Source organism: Dermacentor silvarum, chromosome 3 (genome assembly GCF_013339745.2).
Source record: "Dermacentor silvarum isolate Dsil-2018 chromosome 3, BIME_Dsil_1.4, whole genome shotgun sequence".
In the NCBI taxonomy this organism is placed as follows: domain Eukaryota; kingdom Metazoa; phylum Arthropoda; class Arachnida; order Ixodida; family Ixodidae; genus Dermacentor; species Dermacentor silvarum.
The window spans coordinates 152023138-152045606 of NC_051156.1; the positions used below are offsets into that span (position 1 = coordinate 152023138).

The 22469-nt window shown below is 46.3% G+C and overlaps 1 protein-coding gene across 1 annotated transcript in view; it reads right to left on the reverse strand.

Moving 5' to 3' along the window:
• Positions 1-17952, reverse strand: part of LOC119445934 (translocation protein SEC62) — a 40453-nt gene extending 22501 nt beyond the window's left edge. The window contains exons 1-5 of the mRNA XM_037710239.2: positions 17846-17952; positions 11885-12005; positions 7655-7760; positions 5187-5358; positions 1064-1135 (exon numbers count right to left, since the gene is read on the reverse strand). Of these exons, the coding sequence (XP_037566167.1) occupies positions 1064-1135; positions 5187-5358; positions 7655-7760; positions 11885-12005; positions 17846-17893 (519 nt within the window). The 5' untranslated portion in view covers positions 17894-17952. The remainder of the gene's footprint in view (positions 1-1063; positions 1136-5186; positions 5359-7654; positions 7761-11884; positions 12006-17845) is intronic.
• Between the last annotated feature and the right edge of the window lie 4517 nt (positions 17953-22469).

Consider the following 22469-nt stretch of genomic DNA (forward strand, 5'->3'; position numbering starts at 1 on the left):
ATCTGCTCCACTTTCCACGACGACTCACAATGTGGCCATGCAGGTTTCCTGAAGATGTATTCTCATATTAGGCTACAGTACTACTGGCATGGCATGTACAGTTTTGTTACACATTTGTTATAGTGAGGCATAAATTAATAAAATAAGAGCCTCTGCCCGCACCATAGTTTTGTTCAACAGTATGTTCAGTCATGTTCCACGTGCCAGTGACGCAAGACTCCTCCTCAACACGCCGCGGGCACCTTATGACCTCTGCCATGCCCCGCCTGACCGTGTTGGCATCAACATCTACGGTCCCCTTCCCAGCACAGCAGACGGTAACCGTTGGATAATCGTTGCCGTCGATCACCTCACACGGTATACTGACACTTCAGCTCTTTCGTCGTCTACAGCAAAAGACGTTGCCACTTTATTCTCCACAATCTCGTCCTTCGTCATGGAGCTCCTCGATAGTTGCTGAATGACTGTCTCCAAGGTCATCGCAGCATTGCTTCGTGAATGCCCCGTCGTTCACCGCACCACTAGTGCCTATCATCTACAAACAAACGGGATCACAGAACATTTTAGCCGCACCCTAGGCGACATGCTCCTCCACCACTTAAAATGGGGGCGTTGGTCTTCAAGCAGGCCTGGGCGTCGCGTTGCAGAAGGCTATTCGAAAGGCAGGTCTGGCTACTGGCAAGCACGAGCTAGAGCATCAACAACCACCACCGATCATCGTAGTCTTCTTTTCCCAGACATCGAAGCGCCTGTAATTCGCCTTCAGTACATATGTTCGAAAGGCATTTCAGAGCCCCTTAACATGCATCTAAATCCAAGTACACCAAGCGTTTCTCAATTTGGCCGCATCATAATTCAGGCACTGCGGCTTGAAATCGAAGCTACAAACTTGCCTTTAGCAGGAGAATGCGATGGCTACTGAACAGGTACAGTGAGTTACTTAAAAAATCATTTTCTTTTTTGACTATGAGTACTTTCGGCTCGTGACCCCAGAGATCAGGAATTTTCACTTCCCAGCAAGAACTGAAAGACCATAAAAGACGTACGCAGACTACCCACATACCTCGTTGGCATCCACAAAATACTGGTCCAAATGCATGTCCAACTTGAGCTTCTTCTTGATTTCTTCTACCTCCTGGGTACATAGTGCAACGAATAAAAAAAAGGAGAAAGTGAGCAAATCTGAGGAAACATGTCAATAGTAACTCACAATCCCCATATGTACAGTAAAAGCTCGATGATACGATCACGGCTAATACGAATTTCCGGATGATACGAATTTTTCTGTGGTCCCGACCGAGCCCCATTACTTTGCAACGTGCTAGAGAACGGTTGTTACGAATCGATTTTCAGCCTGCGTCGGTTGATACGAATAAACGCCGCCCCACCGACGGCCGCGAAAGAGAACAGCGCGCAGTGACGCGCTTTCTCTCCTTTTTTGGTGCGGAGGCGCGGCACCGGACAGCGCGGACTCCGCGACTGGGCGCGAAGAGTTTGAAGCGGTCGCGCTTCAAGAAATAAATGCTTTTTACGTACATGTGCCTGAGTGAGTTCACCTCTGACTCTTTAATTTAGCTACAGTCGAATCTCGTTAATTCGAACACGCTTATTTCTAACATACCGCGCACCGACAATGCTCTTAGCAGCGCGCCAAATAACGCGGCGGCGCCTCCGACCGGCATTGCTCCGACACCGCCATAGAGCAAAAGCTCAGGAGAGGCCCCTCAATGCCTGCGCGCGATGGAACGGAAAAAAAAAGAACCCGCGGCGGAAATTCCCCCTCTCTCAAATTGCAAGGTCGCCGTTTCTGCATCGCGCCGGAACAAGCGTGTACGTGCCGACGTCTCAGCCACGCGGATAAAATGGCAGTGAACCCTTCTCCTCTATTTTCTAGTCACATGTTGACCTTGCACGCTGCGGCAGCAGCGCAGAGGGAAGCAGCGGCGGAGGCACAGTCGGGCCAACGAAACTGCCACGCCCGCAAACGCTCGCTTCCCGATAACGGCAGAAAACGAAACTTCAGGGGGCGGCTAAAATAAGCTGGCGCCAGCACGGCGGCGGGCGCGCACGGAGATGTGCGCACGGAGTCGAAGGTGAGAGAGCTACGAGGGAGTTGAGAGGGAGGGCGAGGGGAGCCACCGAAGCGGCGGAGTTGACGCGGCCAAATCCGCTTCCCTGGCGCGCCCTCCTCCTTCACCTTCGACGGTCTCCGCGCGCGCCTGTGTGCCGGCGCCGCCCACTCGCTCCCTGAAGCTTCGTTTTCTGTCGTTATCGGGAAGCGACCGTTAGCCGGCGTGGGCAGTTTCGTGGCCCGCGCTTGCTATGCGCTTGCACGCCGCGATATTTCACGACTCGCACCGTTCGTGCATCGTGCTATGGTGCACGAATACTTCAAAAATACGTCCTTTTAATTCAAACAAATTTTCGGGCCCCTTCGAGTTCGAATTGCCGAGATTCGACAGTAGTTTTAATTGTGTTTCGATGATACGAATTTCGGCTAATACGAATATTTTTCGTGACCCCGTGAGATTCGTATCATCGAGCTTTTACTGTAACTAAACAAAGCAGGGGGACTAAACTTTTTGGCTCGTGGGGTCAGATTTCAAGACGTCCCAAGGAGCTTGTATATGTTCACACTCTCCATATTAAACAGCGATAAAGAGCACACACACAAAGACACCCATGTGAGCTCCACCGCATAACCAACCCAGCACCCCGCAGCAAACACGGTTGAAATACTTTGCCACACGCCTTGTCAAGATGTGCGTAATCACTTTAACTCAACTGAAGCCGAGGTGAAAAATGTGGTTAAGTTTGCAAGAAATCAATGTTCTACTCCCTAGAAACGTCTTGTTACGGTGACGTCCACTCATTTTACAACCACACACTATACTGGGTGTTTCTACAAAGACTAACTTATATTTAAAAATAGCCATTATAAAATAAAAAGACAGTTCCTTTGGAGACATGCCGTCAGTGGTGGCGATCATGGGGTGACTGGTGATATGTGGTAACACGGCACGACGATCTGTGCAAGCAAGCGGGCATGCAAGAACACAGCACAGTGTTTCAGCGAGATCGCGGCTTGTTAAAGGCGCTCGCTTACACCTCAATGGTGAGGCGTAAACAGCCTGTGACTCATGGGCATCTGGTAGAAGCGCAGCAGCTGCCCTTTCCCAGAGTTCAGTTTCAGTTTTCAAAGTGAAATTGTGCGGAATTCATTACACTGCAGAAATTAGCAGTGACAACTTTTTGCATGTCCGGAACTGGTTATGAACTCCTCGAATAAAGGGCTTTAAATCTTGTGTTAGGACCAATCAACTATCTTGGTACCAAGCATACTGCCTTGGCATAGTGCCAGTAACATATTGTTGCCAGTAACGGTGTTGCACAATTTTGTTCTTGCACGGTGTACGGCACACACTAATGGGGACAAGATGAACACTGACCAGGAGTGAGAACAAAGACACAAACTGACACGCAGAAGCGCTTCTTCGCGTCAGTTTATCACTTCATTCACCGTCAGTGCTCATCTTGTCCCCGTTATGTGCCGTACATGGTGCAAGAACCATACATGTACACCAACTAGCCCAATTCATCACCCAGTAGCACTGTTGCCAGTAGACGCCAATGTGTTCAGCGTTGAGTCATGCTAAAGTGATCGACCAAGATTATTACTGTCGCCATTTTAAAAAGGCTCTATGTGGTCTTTGAGCGGCCAGCTACCTCTCTGTACATTTTTGTCTGAGGTCCATTCCCTAACTGACTTGGACAAATAAAGCATTCCTTTTTGTGACATTGCTTATCTCGAAACTCTGCTTATCTACATTTTTTTCGTGTTCTCACAGCTTTGAGCTAATGGGATTTTACTGTGCTTCATATATCACACCTACAAGGGGCCCTGAACCACATTTTATCAAAGTAGAGAAAGGCATTTGAAGTGTAAATGGGCTGTTTCAGAAATACTTTGCCGCAAGAAGTACTTCAATGTGTTAAGCAGAAGCGAAGTTATTGGCAATCAAACACGGCCCCCGCTGTGCTCCCGTTCTTTCTTCAATGCCTTGCACTGCGAAGGCTATGGGGGTGTGGAGCGTGGCCACAACGCTCTGCTTTTTTCGTCTCAAGCGCAAGCGCTGCACTACGGCTAGTAGTCACACTAACGTGTCACTCTGCTAACTTGGTGGCAAATAAGTTCAGATTTACGACACCTTCCACGTAATAATTATGTCATGTTTTGTTACATGAAAGTGCTAATAATATATCAAATTACGTGACGCATACCTATATCTTTCTTTTGTATATGATGCACTGTGTGTTCGTTGCGAATGTGAACAGTACGACGAGAAGCCTTTGTGGTGTTGCCTGCTATGCATGAAACGGAGTAAAAAAGCACACAGAGGGCTTGGCCGCAGAGATAAGGAGGAAGAGAAGTACAAATAAATTGTGCAATTGCAACGGGGTGGATGAGATGCACCCCACTCCTCCCTATGACCCTCCAAGCATTGCTAGAAATATACACAATGGCACGCTGCCTTGAAAACAAGTACAGCGAGAAAGTAGTGAGAGACAACAGGCGCCATATGATGCTAGCAGGACAAGTGTTTCTGTGTTATCTGAACGTTGCGAGATCAGTCTTGAATCTTCAATGCAATGTGCATTGCATTTCTAGAAAACGTTTACTAAAAAAATTAAACACACGTTATAATCGATTAAGAAACCAAAAGTGCAAGAGCAACAAGTTATCAGCATCAAAAGCTGCTGTACGTAATACAAATTAGCTGCTGTTACCAAGATATTGTGCCCTTTCCGTAAGTTTGCAAGGTTGTCACGGTCTGCTAGAAATGCCAGCATCTCAAATACTGTGAACTGAACCAAACACGAGATACTCTGAGCTGTTAATAGTGATAAGGAAGCCTTTAACAACAATAATGAACGACGCCTGCTTCTCAGTGACCCTGACGCATAATTTCTTTTATAAGCGAGAACAGATCCCCATTGAATGAACAATGAACAAGGTCAAGGACATTGTATTTTGCACTTTTTTTTAATATGACAATTGGGGTGCATGTAAAATTGAAGGCACTGTATTTTTCATGCCTGGCCATAGAAGTCCAGAGTCTAATAAATACAGCCTGTTCTAACCGCAGTTTAAAATTTCTCTTCTTGCTCTCCTTACAGCCACACACCTTTTTCTCTTCAGCTCCTTCCTTGGAGGCAGAGCCATCTGCTTCGTCCTTTTTCTTCTTCTCCCTGGTGGCTTTAGGTGTGCCACCTCCTGTGTCATCGTCGTCCTTTTTCTTCTTGGGCTTGGTCACAATGATCTTCTTGGCCCGGTGGAAGAACTTGTGCTGTAACAGCCTGCATGGTGCAGGAGAGTATACCACTGTACAACAAAGAAACTCACAGTGGTAACATGAATGTCGACAACGCCGGCTTCTGTTCGTGACCTTTCCCCCTTCACGTCTACACTCCAAACACGCCAACTTCATTTATGAAGGTGCAGATTTTCATAATGTAAATAACAAGCACTAGTATTTACCTTAGATACAGTCAAACCTCGTTATAACAAAATTGGTAACAACAAGCTAATGGATGTAATGAAGTAGTTGTAATTTCCCTTGAATTTCCATCAAAACCCAAGCATTCCAGAATCTCATCTTAACAAACCAAAGCTTCCTTCAAATGAACACAAAACACTTTTAGTTCAAGGGGCCCTGAACCACTTTTAACAGCAGAGCTGTTTATAAGCTCTTGGTTGTACCACGTAGTGTGAATAAAAACTGCTCCTGGCGATGACATCACCACGCGTTGCATAGCAACCACCTCACAGAGCGGCGTGTGCTTCACCTCCTCTTTGTGTTGTGGACATGTTGTCTTGACATGGGACATTAAGGAGCGGGAAGAAGAGGATGCGCGCGGCGCGCTATGCTCGGGAGAGATAAAGAGAAAATTAGAGCGAGAGAAAGAAATGGTAGCAGTACCAACGAGGCAATGCACAGAGCTGCTGCCGATGCGATCCGCGTTTCCCCGCGTTCGCGCCGAACGTGCGCAGTGTCCGTAACTGCAGCAGGTGCCTCTGGCGGCAGCTCGGCAGGTTTCGACCAGCCACGCCCCGGCAAGTGTGGAGGCGCAGCTTGGCCGTGACATCACCGGGCAGATAAAGCTCGGAGCTACTGCGACGGCAGCAGAACTCTCATTTATTCTGTGGCGAGTACATGTACCCTCGACATGGGACGACCAAAGATCCGGACACCCGAAGAAGAAGCCGCTCATCTTAAGCCTGTTGCGCGGCCAAGCGATGCGCATCTGCGGCGAGCCGATTCGGAATACCGTGCCTAGCAGCACTTAGCATTTCCTAGCAAAACTTAGCCAAGCCAGGGCAACTTAAGTCACTCCGCCCCCACGTGCAAAAAAAAGCTGTTGTTTTGTTTTCTTTACTAAGCTTTTTTTTACATATTTCTAAGCAATCCCTGCCTTTCTTTAGCAGTATCATGCATCTTGTTTGCCATTTTCAAGCGACTTACAACTCTACCAGGAGTCGCAAATCGCACGCGACCCAGTCTTCTCAGATGAGCAAGATCGACAGAATTGGCTTCCATGGGTAGCCGTATTTCTGTATTCCCCATGCCATCCTTCAGTTTTCGGCCTCCAATGACAACTTGCAACTTTTCTACCTTGGAACACGTCAGATCGCAGGATATGAAGTAGTTTAGCCGTCGCAAATTCAAGTAAAAATTTCCATATCTGGTGCAAATCAAGTCCTTATCACCATCAGGCAGTAGGTAGGACACAGCAACAAAAGAAACTCAAGATAACCAGGCAGATCGTTAAATCTCTGCCTCGAAACAGTTGAAGTGTGTTGCTCACTGCTGTCAAAATGTGTGCAAAAGTAGCGCACCCATTATTCAAATCCGCATCAGCTAAGAGAAGTGCTCCCTGTGCGCCACATGCATACATTAAACTACGACGCTAGTTTTCTGTTCGCACTATTTTTTTTTATCTGCATGCAGAAATACGACGCTGCGACTATCTGAAGCTCTGATCTCTCATGTTTATGGCGATACCAAGATAGCGGCATTGCATCAACGAAAAGCGGTGCAATCAGTGGTGCGATAGCACCTCCAAAATGCCGATTTTCTTCCAGATTTCGAAGACAACACACTAAAGAAGTGCAATTTTTCTCACACACTGCTGCGTATTTCTTCATAATATTTCACAATGACATAAAGGAAAGTCTTAGGATTGTGGATGAAAATAACTTTAGAAAATAGAAAGCTCCGATCAAGTTGGTTACTTCTCGATTTTCTTTTTTTACACTTTTGGGTGATACGAATTTCAGGCTACAAAAATTTTTGCACCATTCCGTGAGATTCGTATTATCGAGATTCTACTGTAACAAAGCAAAACCCTTCAACTTCATTATTGCAAGGTTTTACTGTACCATTAACGGGCTTGAATATTGATATTTTTAGGAAGACCACGTGAACTTTAATTACAGTACAATTAATGGGAGAGGCAACACAGGCAACTACAATGTCAGGCAACCTCAGTTTCAGTAACGGCCTGCTTGAGGTTGTGGCGAAAATGGCCAGTTGAAGCCTTTGCTAAAGGCGAGAGAAATTGTGGCGTCAAAAACCCAGAAGCAACGACTCACGTGTTCATGAACTCCACGACAGACTCTCTTGTGGTGAACAGCTGTTCCACCTTGGGCTTCCCTGTGGCCCACGGAGACTCCAGAAGGCAGTCCACAGCTTTGGCAGCTGCATCAAAAATGTCAGAATTTCACCACATGGCTTCCAGCCTTTAGCTTTTCCTTACAACATGGTTTAACACACCTTCTAATGTTAGAGGAAAGTCATTAACGGTGCAAAACACTAAAAACAAAAATGTGAGCCTCGGTTTAACAATCTTAGTTGCAGCCAGAAAGCCTATGTGCATTTTTGACCTTCGAATTGCTATACCCAGGCACGGCCGGACTGGAGAGGCGCGCGCGCTTTCCTTACGGCCTTCGCTATCGCTTCAGGCACAATGGGAGCGCGTCTCCGCGGGTAACGTCACGGCTCGCCGCATGAGGGCGCAGCGACCCTGCTGTAGTTGTAGTTTTGGGAGCTTCTTGCTACTGCCGTCCTGACATTCTCTTTTTATGTCATGTGCTGCATTGTTCGACAGAGTGGATGCTGCTAGCCAGATACGTCGTGATTTGAGCACCTTTGACTCGTAGCTTTTGCATTCTAAGGGATATGCCTTGCAATGCGAAGCAGTGAATCGGTTGCTGTGGACCGGCCAGCGAGACCATGGTGTACTGTTGCGTACCGCACTGTAAGTCGCAGTCAAGTAGGACTAAAGGCGTTTCCTTTCATCAATTCCCGAGTGATGCAGAACTGGTGGCTAAGTGGCTGAAAAACATTTCAAGGGAAAATTTGGTTGTCAACGACAAGTCGGCGTCAACTGTCCTTTGTAGCCGGCATTTCCTCTCCACTGACTACGTGCCTGGGTGCCGAATCAGGAAACTTCTACCTGGTGTTGTGCCAACAGTGTTCGACGAGTACCCAAGTTACCTCGTGCCGAGTGCCAAGAAGCCTCGTAAGGAGCCCGCATCTAGATGTTCTGTCCCTGCTCCAAAACCAAGTAAGCGAAACGCGGAGCCAGAAGGTGCGGTCGACCTTCCTGAATCGCAGGACGACTTCGCTGACAAGAAACATAGTGTCTGCACTCACACGGCAAATAAAGACGCCCAGCGAGTAAGTGCGTATGTTTCGCTTATCGGCAGGCTTCGTAAACAAGCTGCGTACCACCGTTCGAAGTGTAGCAAACTCCAACAGCAGCTGGACGCTGCAAGGAAAGCAAACGCTTTCTATCGGGAAAATAAGAGGCATTTCTCTGTCAAAGAAGTTGTTGCTGATTCTGCAAAGGGTGAAAAGAAGGCCATCTTTCTCCTTCATCAACTAGACAGTTATGGGCAGAAGCGACCGTGCTACCCAGAGGAGATAATCAGAGAGTGTGTCGTGTGGCGCTTTCTTTCGCCTAAGGGGTACGATCACGCTCGGACATCCCAGCTGCTGACACTGCCAGCAAAGTGCACGCTGCAGCGGTACATGGGACCAAGCCCGACAACGACAGGGATGAGTCCTGCGATGAGAGAAAGACTGGTTTTTGAAGCTTCCTTACTCAGCTCTAAGCAGCATATGGCAACGCTAATCATTGACGAGGCTAGCATCAAGCCGAAATGCATATACGATAGGAAATCGGACGCAGTCTTTGGCTTGAGAGACAAGCCTAGCAGTGACACACCAGGTGGCTCGAAGGAAACCCTTGCAAACAGGGTCCTGTGTTTTGTGCTTCACGGCATCGCTAGCTCCTACAGAATTCCCTGCTCGTACTATTTCACTAAGCAACTTAGCGGGAGAGACCTGTTTGCATGGACTAAGGAAGTGATCAACGCTGTTAAGTCGTGCGGATTTTTGATTGTGCACATTGTGACGGACAATTATTCCGCCAATACTACAATGTTTAAGCTGATGGGAAATGGCTGCCTATCGACTGTAGTGGAGCATCCACATGATGACAATCGGGTGATCTTCCTAAGCTTCGACCCATGCCACGTACTAAAAAACGTTCGGAGTCAATTTCTTGAACGAGAACTGACAGACGGCGTAGGGGACATCTCTGGCATATTTGTCCAAAAGCTGTACGAGCACCAGAAGGACATGACAGTCAAACTGGCAAGAAACCTAACCAAGAAACATGTCTACCCTACAAACCTGGAGAAGATGAATGTCCTTCGGGCAGTGCAAACATTCTCTCCACAAGTAATTGCAGCTATTGAGCACCTCCAAGAAAACACAGGCGGTGACTCTACCCTCTACGTGTTCAGCAAAGCAAGTTCAACCATTCACTTTATGAAGACAATCAAACGATGGTTCGATATCCATGATACCACGTATGCCGGCAGCGGCCAAAAGAGCCCGATATCAAATACAGACGACCCTCGGCTGCTGTGGCTTGCAAACGAGTTCACCAGCTACATAGAAGGCATCCAGGAAAACTCGAAAGCACGGGGAAAGGATGGTTTCACTTGTGAGACATTTGAAGCCTTGCGCTTTACGACGAAGTCTACAGTCGAAACTGCACGTTTTCTTCTGCGGAATGGTGTCAACTGCGTCCTTACGCGGAAGCTGAACAGCGACCCCATTGAGGCCATCTTTGTAAGAATAAGATTCATGTGCGGAGGAAATGACATGCTCGACGCAAGGGCAGTGACGACTGCGCTTGATCACATTATCAAGTCTGAGACCTCAATTGGCAAGAAGCTCACAATACCTTTGGTGATGCCGAAGAGCTGGCTGCAGCGCTACCACAGTCTCTGACTGAGGAGTTGAATGACCTTGCGGAATATCCAGACACCCCATCACCCTCTGTCACGTACTCTGGTTTGGTTTATGTCGCTGGATACATCGCCAAGCTAATAAGTGACTTTGAGTGTGACGCTTGTTCAATTCTCCTTGAAACGCACGAGAGAAGTGATCCTCTGTACACGCTTCTACAAAGCCAAGATTTTAGCAGGCTGCACTATCCAAAAGCCGAGTTTGTGGCACTGTTGGACAAAATTGTGTGCTTTTTTGAGAAAGCTATCCTGCACCTTCCACGGACAAATGTGCTGGAAGTACTACGAATCCTCATTCAGCCACATCTTGAAAACTCGCCACTGCTACGTTGTCCGGAAGGCGTCGACAACAGCCACGCGATAAGGTCTGCCGGCTTGATTTCCGAGAAGTTTGTCAGAATACTTCTGATCAACTACACCCAGAAGATAACCGACAAGAACGAGAAGTCAATAACTTATGCGCACAAGCCATCCAGGAAACACTTTAGGCTTTGAATTTGTGTCCCAGGTGGGAGTTATTTCAACAAGAAGTGATGTGCTCGACATGACCGTTTTCAAATAATGCGGTATTAGTGAAGGAAATGCTCAGTTTGTTTTTAGTTTCATCGTAAATAAATACTTGTTTTCACCGAATGTGCAGCACCATCCCTTAATTGTTTTTAATGTGAGTGGTGCTCAAACAAAATACCAGCACTACGGCTTCAGAGCTATGACGCAAATCCAAGCCTGGCGTTTCGTTCTGTGCAAACACTGCACGTTGCGCGGAAATTTATTTGCCAACTCAGACCCATTACTAGGCAAGACAAAACTGCGCGGTGGTTCTATAGGAATAAGGGTCAGAAAGTTTTTATCAGTGCATGGCACTTCCAAATAATGCGAGCATGCACGGCCGAGAGGGGAGCGAGCGCACGCTCGCCTTCAGTTCGCGCCGACGGCGCCGGCGGCAGCAGTAGGGTCGCAGTGCCACCACGGGTGCGCGGCGTGAGGGGGAAACAGCCGCAATGAGAAGGCCGTAAGAAGGAAAGCGCGCGCGCCTCTCCAGTCCGGCCGTGACCCAGGTAAGGCTGTATAACATTTTCTGCACGCTCCCTGCTCTTCACGAGACAATTTGCCATGTGAAATATCTGTAGACTAGTTTCGTCCTCATGTTTCACAAAGAAGCCAAGTTGCCTGTGGAACACTAGCTATCCTAATTAAAGTAATTTAGCAAGTCGTAATTTCTGCTTAAATTTGCAGATTAAGGCAAGTTAAATTTTCAGCAACATAATGCCAATTGAATATAATGCCTGCTAATGAGTTATTTTGACAGGAATTGAAGTTATTTCACTTTGGAAGAAACTCAGGCACAGAGCTAGCAGGAACACCTGAAACGCCCGGCACCCCAAAGCACTAACAGAAGTTTGGAGTCTAGATAACCTGTAGGTTTGCAACAAACATTCCACAAGCTATTGCAATCACTGAAGCATCCCAATGTTCTGCGCGTGACATTCACAATCTCACCATTGAAGTACTCGACTTTGTGACTCAGCAGGGTGGTCTTCTTGATGGGCAGTTTTTCCCTGAGGTAGCGAGCCACATCGTACTCCACCTTAGCCGGCTTCTCGCCCACTGCCAGCTCAGCCTGTAACCGTGGCACACAAGACAGACACTTTCAGGCAAGGTTGTGGTGGTGCAAAGCACTTCAACTGGCCAAGCTAAGACAAGTCCATAGACATGTGCACAAGGGTCCATGGCCCTTCCGACCTCCTCAAATAGTATTCACATGGGGGAGAAATTCCTCACTTCGAAGCAAGGAGTGCGCAGCACTTGACGACAATGTCCAGTATTTTTAGGGGTCAAGGGTCTGGCATACACATCACTGGAGGATGGGAGGCGTTTTGCTGCACCAACACAAAACATCCCCTCTCGGCGAGGGGGGGGGGGGGCGGCAGCAGGGATCTTGCTGACTAGTCTAGCAACCTATCTCACCAGGGTCACGGCTGCTTGGCAGTCTTGAATGTTTTTCAGTGGCACAAGCATCTGCTGAGATGACAAAACTCAGTAATGTAATCACTCTGCTTTTAATCTCGGTCACCACAGCATACCCGGACCCCCATGTACGTTCTGTGTCAAAAGCATAGGCCGGTAAAGCCGTCGGCCAATGTTGGCACCCCTCAATCCCCGCACAGTCCGCGTGTGCGGGGGGGGGGGGGGGGGTGCAGCAGTGGGAAGCAGCATGATGGATTATGATTTCACGCTCCCCTTCGCGTCGAGAGCTCCCCCCCCCCCCCCCGTGTGAATACCATTTGAAGGGCAGGAGGTGCAAGGAATAAACAGTCGTTAGATAAATTTAACTCCTATGAGCGCCTTTGATGGCTCATTTTGCTTCTTGGTGAGTATGTTGCGATGTCTACCAGATATGCTTCGATCATTCGGCACTGATAAAAAAGAAAATGCAGGCTTTGCTTTAAACAGGTGAGGACAAGATGTACAAACGCTATAACCATTACCCAGATTAACCACATTTGTTAGCACTTTTAGCTGTTAGTGCCTACTGCTTTGAAAAGCCAAATGCAAAGTTTTTGTGCAGGTTGTTTCCATTTATAGACAGATGTAACTTTCTAGTTGTCTTTGTTTGCGCTAAGGAGAATTCCAAAAGGAACCCTACACATTTATGATTGCGCGACAACACCTTGTTGATTTTTTTGTATAAAAGGGAAAGCCATTAATATCGCTTCTATATAAAGAGAGCCAGGGCAGCTGGAGTCTGCTCACAGTTCAAGTGTTCTTGCTCATTGAGTGCAAACACTAGGACAACTGACAAATTTTAACTTTTTCTGGCTGAAATGTTACATTGGCTGAATACTAATATCATGACTAGAGACCGGATTTCAGGCAAATGCCTTCTTTGTTCCTTGCGCTCCTACCGCCCCATTTTGATATGAGCATGAATTAGAGGTTAAGAAGGGCTTTTATAGTGTTTTTATAGTGCCTATAAATGCCTATTTTAGCGTTTGTGACTAAATGCATATAAATGCCTATTTTCAATATCGGCGTCTATATGAACACTATTTAGCCTCAAGTTTCGCTTTCGATTGCAGTTAGAGACCGTTATTCATGTTACCGGGCAACATTGACTGTTCGGAACTCTATGGAGTTCAACCTAGTCCTTTAGTTCAACCAACTCTCAGAAAACAACTGCTAGCAGCATTGAAATGGGACGCGCCGGCCAGCATATGCCGCCGCGCTGACATTGCGCGAGCGATTGGCGAATGCGAAACTGCGGAGAGCCATCAGGGGAAAGGAGAGTGAAGAGCAAAAGAAGAAAGAAAAATGTGATATGCACGCGGCTTTTGTTTTGTTTGTAATTTACTTTTTAAGGTGTTTACCGCCGGTGGGCGTTCCTTCTCAGCGTACGAGATCATTCTCAGTGACAAGAGGCACAATTTTGAATCCAAAAATCTGGAGATGGTGGTAGTTTGCTATTGTTTCCACAATATTCACAGTGATTCTTAGACTACGTTCGGCATGCTCTCCAAACAGATTTCTTCAAACATGTGCACTTCAAATGGGTGGAAGTGTATTTGGCAGTGTTGGGACGTCTGGCCTGTACAATTCGGATAATGTCATTGTATATGAGCGAATTACGAAGAGTTGTACTTATCAGTCCTCATGTAAGAACATGCTAATTTCTTAATAAATCGTAGTCTCTCTTGCATTTGTTATTTGTCTGTTTTTGTTGTGCCTCAATTTAATTGCGTCAGGCAGACATAAAGAATCAGCTTTTTTAATCAGTATTCCCAGCTTTCAAGTACTCTTTCATGCCTGTTTCACTATATGCGACGCTCGAGTACAGTGGCCATTCTACATGAATATGAGCAGTGTGCTTATTGAATGAAGCCAATTGATCGTCATTAATCCGGCAGTTTTATGGGACAATTACACGGCTATGTTCAACTGTTGGCGCCTTTGTGCAATCACAGACAATAACATTTCTTGTTTTCCTATCGTAGATATAGGCCGCGCACGTTTTTGTTTGAAATTATTTGCATTTATGTAAAAATTTATTGTGCTTATATTTACAACGTTGGAGGCCTAAAATGTTGTTTTGTCAGTGTTTTTGGCGCCTAAAACACGCTTTTTTAATGCCTAAACATCCGGCCTCTAATCATGACCCCCTACGAAACACCCCAGGACGTTCAAGTTTCAACCTAATACCAGTGACAGAAAGAGGCACATTGAAAGGAACCCGCAAGGCGAAATTAGCCCTCTTAAATTCATACGAGGTGGGATGAAAGCACTTCCTATATTGTCCACTACACGCTAACGTTTCCTGGTGCCGATGGTAAGAAGCTGGCTGTCCAACTTTTGAGGCATCATCTACACACCAGCAATTAAATTTGCAATACCTCATTGGTCAAGACCACAAAGTTTTTTCAAGAACAAATGCTCACAGTTTCACTAATTAACTGCTGTGGGCTTAGATATGTTTTGGACAACAAGTGTTCCATTTCAACATGAAAAAAAAAAGGTGGGGGGAGAGGGAGAGAGCTTTATAAAATCACACGTTTGCGCCTTTTTGCAAGATGATGTTGCAGTGCATAACGCTTTCCAGCCCAAGGAAAAGGTTCGCTCATCCAGGTGTTCTTTCTAAAATAGGACAGCGATGAGTCGCACTCGTCCGAGGTTTCTTTTTGTCTACTGAGAGTCACAGACGTGTGGCAGTCGTTAAGTCATTTTGATGTGCATGCTGCGCTATTAAATGGCACCAGCTTCCCAGAAAAATTGGCAGAAAGAAAGTGGAAGTCTGACTCCCCCGGGTTTTAAACATGGTGGCATGGACTGAAGCCCGCAGCAACAACGGTCGCCGGTCAATTCCCAAATCATGGTGTTTATGGTCATTTCATCAGCTCAAGCAAACAATTAGACCTGGACTGCTCTGGTGAGCCGTGTTCAGAGCTTCAGCTTAGTACTATCAATAGCGAGAAAGATTTAGCACTTCTGGAGACCTCTCTCGCATGGGCACGGCTCCAGAATAAGTTTGCCGCCAATGTCTCTCTGATTTCTTTTCCACGTAAATGTTGATGATGCGTCACATGGAGGATAACAAAAGCATATCTGACTTCTGTTACAAGAAATATTGCGCTTCATATAGACTGTTTCTGTGGCTTGTCTATCTGCAATTCAAAAACATGAAAAGTATTTGACTGTAACAAGAGAAAATAACGAATGAACTGCTGTTATTGTAATAATAAAAGCTGTTCACAATGAATCAGTCATAAAATTTTTAAAATTTCTGAAAAAAAAAAGTTGCCATGGAATGGTTTAACTCGTGTACTTAAGACATGCCAAACTAGAATTTGAAAAATCCAACAGTCGAAGCCAAAACCTACAAAATATGTACGAGAAATGCTAACTATTGTGTTAACACTCAAGATCATGATTATAAGTTGAAATGATCCACAGATTTTGTTCCATGGGGACACCATGAGCATGCACACTGCCCTATTGAGATGAAAAAAGAAAAATGGAGATATCACCATTTGATGGAGACGGGTACTCCCCCACCCCATACTATAGTTGTAGTTAGAATGACATGCACAACAGACAAAAAGAAATATTCAGTGTATTCGTGATATGTTCATGTAACAGTATCTGAAACTTTGGTAGTCTATATACACTGTTTTTTTAGTAAGTGGAAGCAAATCCGAACAGTCAAACAGGTCTCAAATATCGGGCTTTGAAAATTGGTCGATGACAGTATTTGTATAAGGAAATCAGTTTTGAGTTGAAATGAATGCAAACATCGCAATATTGCTGGTGTCCATACAACAATCGTAAACTAGTTCTAAAGATCCAGCATCTTACAATAAAAACGTAAAAGTTAGCAGGTATATATAGCCTCCCGAATTTACAATAATATTTCACGAGTGTCGACTGCATCGAATGCCTTATAATGTTGAGAAGGGTCGATATTTGCAATAGCGGGCGCAAGCGCACGAAGCACTGTTCAGTTCAGGTGTGCACATGCCTTGCCTTTGTTATCCATGTCGCCCTATTGCTCACAGACAATACCTTGTACGTGCTGATAACTTCACTTTTAATATTATTTTTTTCATCTTAATTCAATGGCACATATGCGGGTCCAGTAGTATGAAAGAAAATGAAAAGCGCATTACAGATGACACATCTCAGTTGTGCACATGTTCTGCTTGACATAGGCTTTTTGTAAACTGGACTGCGCAGATAATCCTGGCAGGGCATGTGTCCTCCTGAAGTGGACCATGTAATAACACTTGCGGCGGAGTGCTTATTACACGCATGTGCATATTATCGCCAATCTCACCATAAGGTGCTGACTTGCTGTGCGGTCAACGCTTGAGCAAAATTATAAGAAACTTGGAAAGCTGAACTTAATTCAAGAATTCAACACCGGAAAAGCATGCCCCATGTGGCAAGACAGTAGTCCAAGATTTCTTGGCACTCCAGTAATAAAACTGAAGTCCCTTCATTACGTTAAGTAAACATACGACTGACCTCTTCCCTTGTGTGCCACACATTCAAGACCCAAGATTGCAGGTAGCGAGTGGAACTTTTGACACTCAGTAACCAGAGGCTTATGTGACACGTTTAAATTCATTGAGTGAAAATCGGACAACAAATTTGGTCCGTAACGTCTGCCATGTGGTGCGAGGCAGCCCGACTGTCCTATCGTTTAAAACATGCGCGCCCGGCGAAGACAACTCGTAGTTAACGCTAGTCCAGTGACGACATGTCCATCGTTCGCGTGTAGCTGACGTGTACCATACGACGCCGTCGACTTGAGACTCTGGAGGCGGATTTGATAACTTGTGTTGCTCTCGAAGCTTCAGACAAGTGCAATGATACACGGAATACGTTTTCTTTTAATGACCGGTGCTTTTCCGAGAGTCCTACTCGGAAGTTTTCTTTCCGAAAAAGACCGGCGCTTCCAACGCACGACGACGACAAAAAGACAGCACAGTTCACAACCTCGACGCAGTGACCTGTCGCGCTCTGAATGCCTGCAAGGCTAAAATATAAAGCAACAAAACATACATGCTGAAGGAAATAGGGAAAGACGTCGTGTTCCTATGAAAAATAAAACAACTAAAGAGTTGACTCTACCAGTCTGACGACGTGAGCGCCGTGCGCTTGAAACCGGCGCAGGCTTTAGCGGCGAAAACACAGCTATGTGCTGTGAAACGGACATGTCAGAGCAATGTGACCGTTCGCGACCTACGTACGGCCTCTTCAAAGTCACAATACCGTGACTGTTTGTCTGGCTATGTCTGATGTTCGGCAGTCAAGCTGTCACGCAGAGTTGACACATTGCCATGAATTGTAACACTGACGCAGCTGCTGCGGATTCAGTCCCTGTGCACCCAGAACAGGCAGACGATGAGGCGCTCGTACTGCTATATCGTTTTCAACGTCATCCACAGGAAAATAAACGATACTTACATCTTTTTCTCGCTTCTTGCGGTTCTTCCTACGTTCTACCTGCGCCATTTTTACGTGGACAACACTGTCCCCCTTGCGGCAAGAAGTTGTACGATCGTATCGTCAAAAAGCGCCGCATGGGTTCGTGCGTCATCGAAACCGAAACAAAATTGCGCAGGCCGTCATGTATTCCCTCTGCGGAAGTTTTATGAATGATCATCCCAGTGACTACAACATATTAACTCTGGGGATTGTAATGACTACCAATAAATATCCAGTTGACATCCAAAGCCAGGACATGAATGCCCCACGGTTGTTTTGAATACGACCAGGGGACGTTCCTCGCTAGGGAGCCTAGATGCAACGCCGTTTTAAAACAGCGCTTGAATGTAGGTTCCCTATTCCTCGCACGATCGCTCCGCCGCCCTGCGGTTCGCGAACATCCCTGGCATGCCCGCGAAGGACATGCTGTAAGGACCGTTTCGTATAATTACATTCGCAGCACACTCTGGGTGAAATATGCAAACAGGTGCAACGGGCAGAACGCTGACATTCAACATGACATGAAAATATAGTGTGTACACGTACACGCATGCGCAAGCGTGGAAGCACAGTGTATTCCTAATTCTTCAAGACCTTTAGCCAGGCAGAAGGTCACGTTGAACTGATTGAAGTTTTGAACGTAAACTGCGTCAGAGAATACGCAAAATACGACGTATACATGAGTCGCAAGCATATATATAGCTTCGGTTTATAATTAGAACTTACGACAAGACTCAAAAGTTGGGCAAATTGGACAAACGGACAGAAGAAAGACAAGAACCAGCGCTCGTTCTTGTGTTTCTTTTGTCCATCCGTTTTCAAGGTCGCGCTGCTTTTCCCAATGAGATTTCTTCTGGGACAACTATTCATGTGGAAACCGGAAAAATTGCATGTGCAAGGTATCCGAAATTGAATGTTCGGCTGGTTGTCTCCGAAACGATGTATGGCATAGTTTTAGAATAGGGTCCCCAAACGTTTTGGGGCCCCAGAGAAATAGAGTCGAAGTCACTGCACATGCGCGCGAGATGCGAATTGCATTCGGGTTTTGCGTCGGGCACGCTAGCTATATATTTCACTAGATATAGCTTTAGAATTGGGGCACCAATCGCCGTGGGGCCCCAAGAAGATAGCCGGCCCCAAGTGATCATGTGCAGAATGCAAGGCAGCCTTGGGTCATTGCCTTCGCGTCAACCCAAAGACCCTAAACTCGAGAAATAGCGTGGGTTCCCAATCAGTCTTTGGTGGCTCGCGCGGGTGACGAGTAGTCGCGTACGTGATAGCCAGGAGAGACATACGATCGAGCCGCAGTCATCCAAATCTTGTATCGCTCAGTCAAGTTGGTTGCAGAGCAAACTTGACGTGTTTCGGCTGAATTTCGGCATTTTTAGTGTATTTAGAGGCATGAGAATCAGGGCAACGCAAGAAGACGCTAGCTGCGCTCGAGTCAGCGTTCTTCGATCCCCTCCCTTTGGCTTAAAAATGGCACAAACAAGTCGCACAAATAATAACATAGTTATTATTATTATTACTACAAACATTCCCAAGCCTGCTTTTAAATAAAAGAAATGCATTCCTGTGCACTTCACTTGTAAAAAGACTCTTCTTGCTTTCTGGCTTTCAAGCGCCTTCAAACCAACGCCGATCATGTCCCAATTTTAGGTTTGTTCTATTCAGAAAAGGTATCATCATCATCATCATCATCATCATATATTTTATGTCCACTGCAGGACGAAGGCCTCTCCCTGCGACCCGTCTTGCGCTAGCGTATTCCAACTTGCGCCTGCAAATTTCCTAACTTCATCATCCCATCTGGTTTTCTGCCGACCTCGACTGCGCTTCCCTTCTCTTGGTATCCATTCTGTAACCCTAATGGCCCAACGGTTATCCATCCTACACATTACATGGCCTGCCCAGCTCCATTTCTTGCCCTTAATGTCAACTAGAATATCGGCTATCGCCATTTGTTCTCTGATCCACACCGCTCTCTTTCTGTCTCTTAACGATTAAACAAAGTTGTTTCTCTCTCTCTGTCTCTTAACGTTAGTCCCAAGATTTTTCGTTCCATCGCTCTTTGTGCGGTCCTTAACTTGTTCTCGAGCTTCTTTGTTAACCTCCAAGTTTCTACCCCATATGTTAGCACCGGTAGAATGCAATGATTGTACACTGTTCTTTTCAGCGACAGTGGTAAGCTCCCAGTGAGGATTTGGCAATGCCTGCCGTATGCACTACAACCTAATTTTATTCTTCTGTAAATTTCTTTCTCGTGATCAGGGTCCTCTGTGAGTAATTGACCTAGGTAATTAAACGTAATCCTTTACAAACTCTAGAGGCTGACTGGCGATCCTGAATTCTTGTTCCCTTGCCAGGCTATTGAACATTATCTTTGTCTTCTGCATATTCATCTTCAACCCAATTCTTGCACTTTCTCGATTAAGGTCCTCCATCATTTGCTGTAATTCGTCTCCATTGTTGCTGAATAGGACAATGTCATCTGCAAACCGAAGGTTGCTGAGATATTCGCCGTTGATCCTCACTTCTAAGCCTTCCCAGTCTAAGAGCTTGAATACTTCTTCTAAGCATGCAGTGAATAGCGTTGGAGAGATTGTGTCTCCTTGCCTGACCCCTTTCTTGATAGGTAACTTTCTACTTTTCTTGTGGAGAATCAAGGTAGCTGTGGAATCCTTGTAGATGTTTGCTAAGATATTCACGTATGCCTCCTGTACTCCTTGATTACGCAATGCCTCTATGACTGCTGGTATCTCTACTGAATCAAATGCCTTTTCATAATCTATGAAGGCCACATACAGAGGTTGATTGTACTCCGCAGATTTTTCGATTACCTGATTTATGACATGGATATGATCCATCGTGGAATATCCCTTCCTGAAGCCAGCCTGTTCTCTTGGTTGGCTGAAGTCAAGTGTTGCCCTGATTCTATTCGAAATTATCTTGGTGAATATTTTATACAATACTGAAAGCAAGCTAATGGGTCTATAGTTCTTCAATTCTTTAACGTCTCCCTTCTTATGGATTAGTATAATGTTGGCGTTCTTCCAGCTCTCTGGTACGCTTGAAGTTGTGAGGCAGTGCGTATAAAGGGCCGCAAGCTTTTCAAGCATGATATCTCCTCCATCTTTGATTAAATCTACTGTTATTCCATCTTCTCCAGCAGCTTTTCCTCTGGTCATGTCTTTCAAGGCCCGTCTAACTTCATTGTTAGTTATAGAAGGAGCATCTGTATCCGGTTCATCACTGTGTATCCGGTTCATCAGAAAAGGTATACAATATCACGAACGAAGAGGTGCAGGGGGTGCAATTATGGTGTGCCAGACTGCACCGCGGCGGCATCTTGCCCGTGCAATCGAGCACGGGGGTGCAGGGTACACCGCTGCACAGTAGCGCACCCAGGATTTCTGCCGGGGGGGGGGGGGGGGGGCTCACATTTTTTTTTTGGGGGGGGGGGGAAGCAAGCACTTTTGCATAATATGCAATTTCCTTGCTTTAGCCAGAGGAATCCAACAGCAAGTAAAATGCCTAATGATTATAATAATAATGACACCAAGGATGATGACGATGTTTATATCTTCAGCGTTTTACTCAAAGAAATTTAAAAGTGAATGAATAAATACAAGACAATGATAGAGCGTTTCTTTTTAATCAGGAAAATTGGACCTCAACCCACCTCCTGAATTGTATTGAAAATGTGAACAGAGCTCCGAAGGTACACGTTGGACTGGTGGGGCTGGACGCGTGGTGTGGGGGGGATAACTCGGCCTCAGGGAGGGGGGTGGGGGGGGGAGTTAGAACCCCCCCCCCCCCCCCCCCCCGTCGTTGCGCCACTGCCGCTGCACCTCGGGGAAACGAAGGCCTAGGGGCACTGCGCATCGTTAATGGGTGCAGAAGGTGCAGAGAAACTTGGCTGAATGGAATAAACCGTGTAGAACCCATGCTCCTCCGAACCCAAGAGTAACCAACGCAACACGGCTTGGGGCCCCAACGTCTCTACTGATTCAGCTAGGGTGCCTCGATGTCCTCCTCGCCCGCCGCTCCGTACAGGGTGGAGACATTCTTTGACGGCGTTGGTGCCGCCAGAACCGGTTCGTTCCAGCCGCCGCCGCCATGTTCATGCCCGCCGCGCACGCTGCCCGGTGCAGGTGGTAGGACATCGCTGCGACGAGTTCGCTGGGTGTCGTCGGTACAAAATGCCTGGTCTAAGATCTACGAAAGACCTGTGGCAATTGACACCTCCTGACAGCTGACATAATAAAAACCTGCATGGCGACTGAAACGTCATGACAGAAATCACGTGTCTACTCGTCACTTATTGACCTCTTTTTTTTAGCACCGGCATTTTTTATGTAATAGGAATTTCCAGGGCTGCATAAGAACATGCTGACAAGCAACACAGAAGAAGAAGTAGTTTAATGATTTGAAAATGTAGAGAGGTCAGCCGGAAAATGGAACATCTGGCCTGCTACTCTACGTAAAGGAAGGGGAAGAGGGAAAGAAAGAGGGTCACATTGGGGGAGGACAATGGGAGGAAAGAGGTGAAAGGATACATTGCATAAATTTTATCACAATCGTGAGTCCAGGCCCGTGTCGC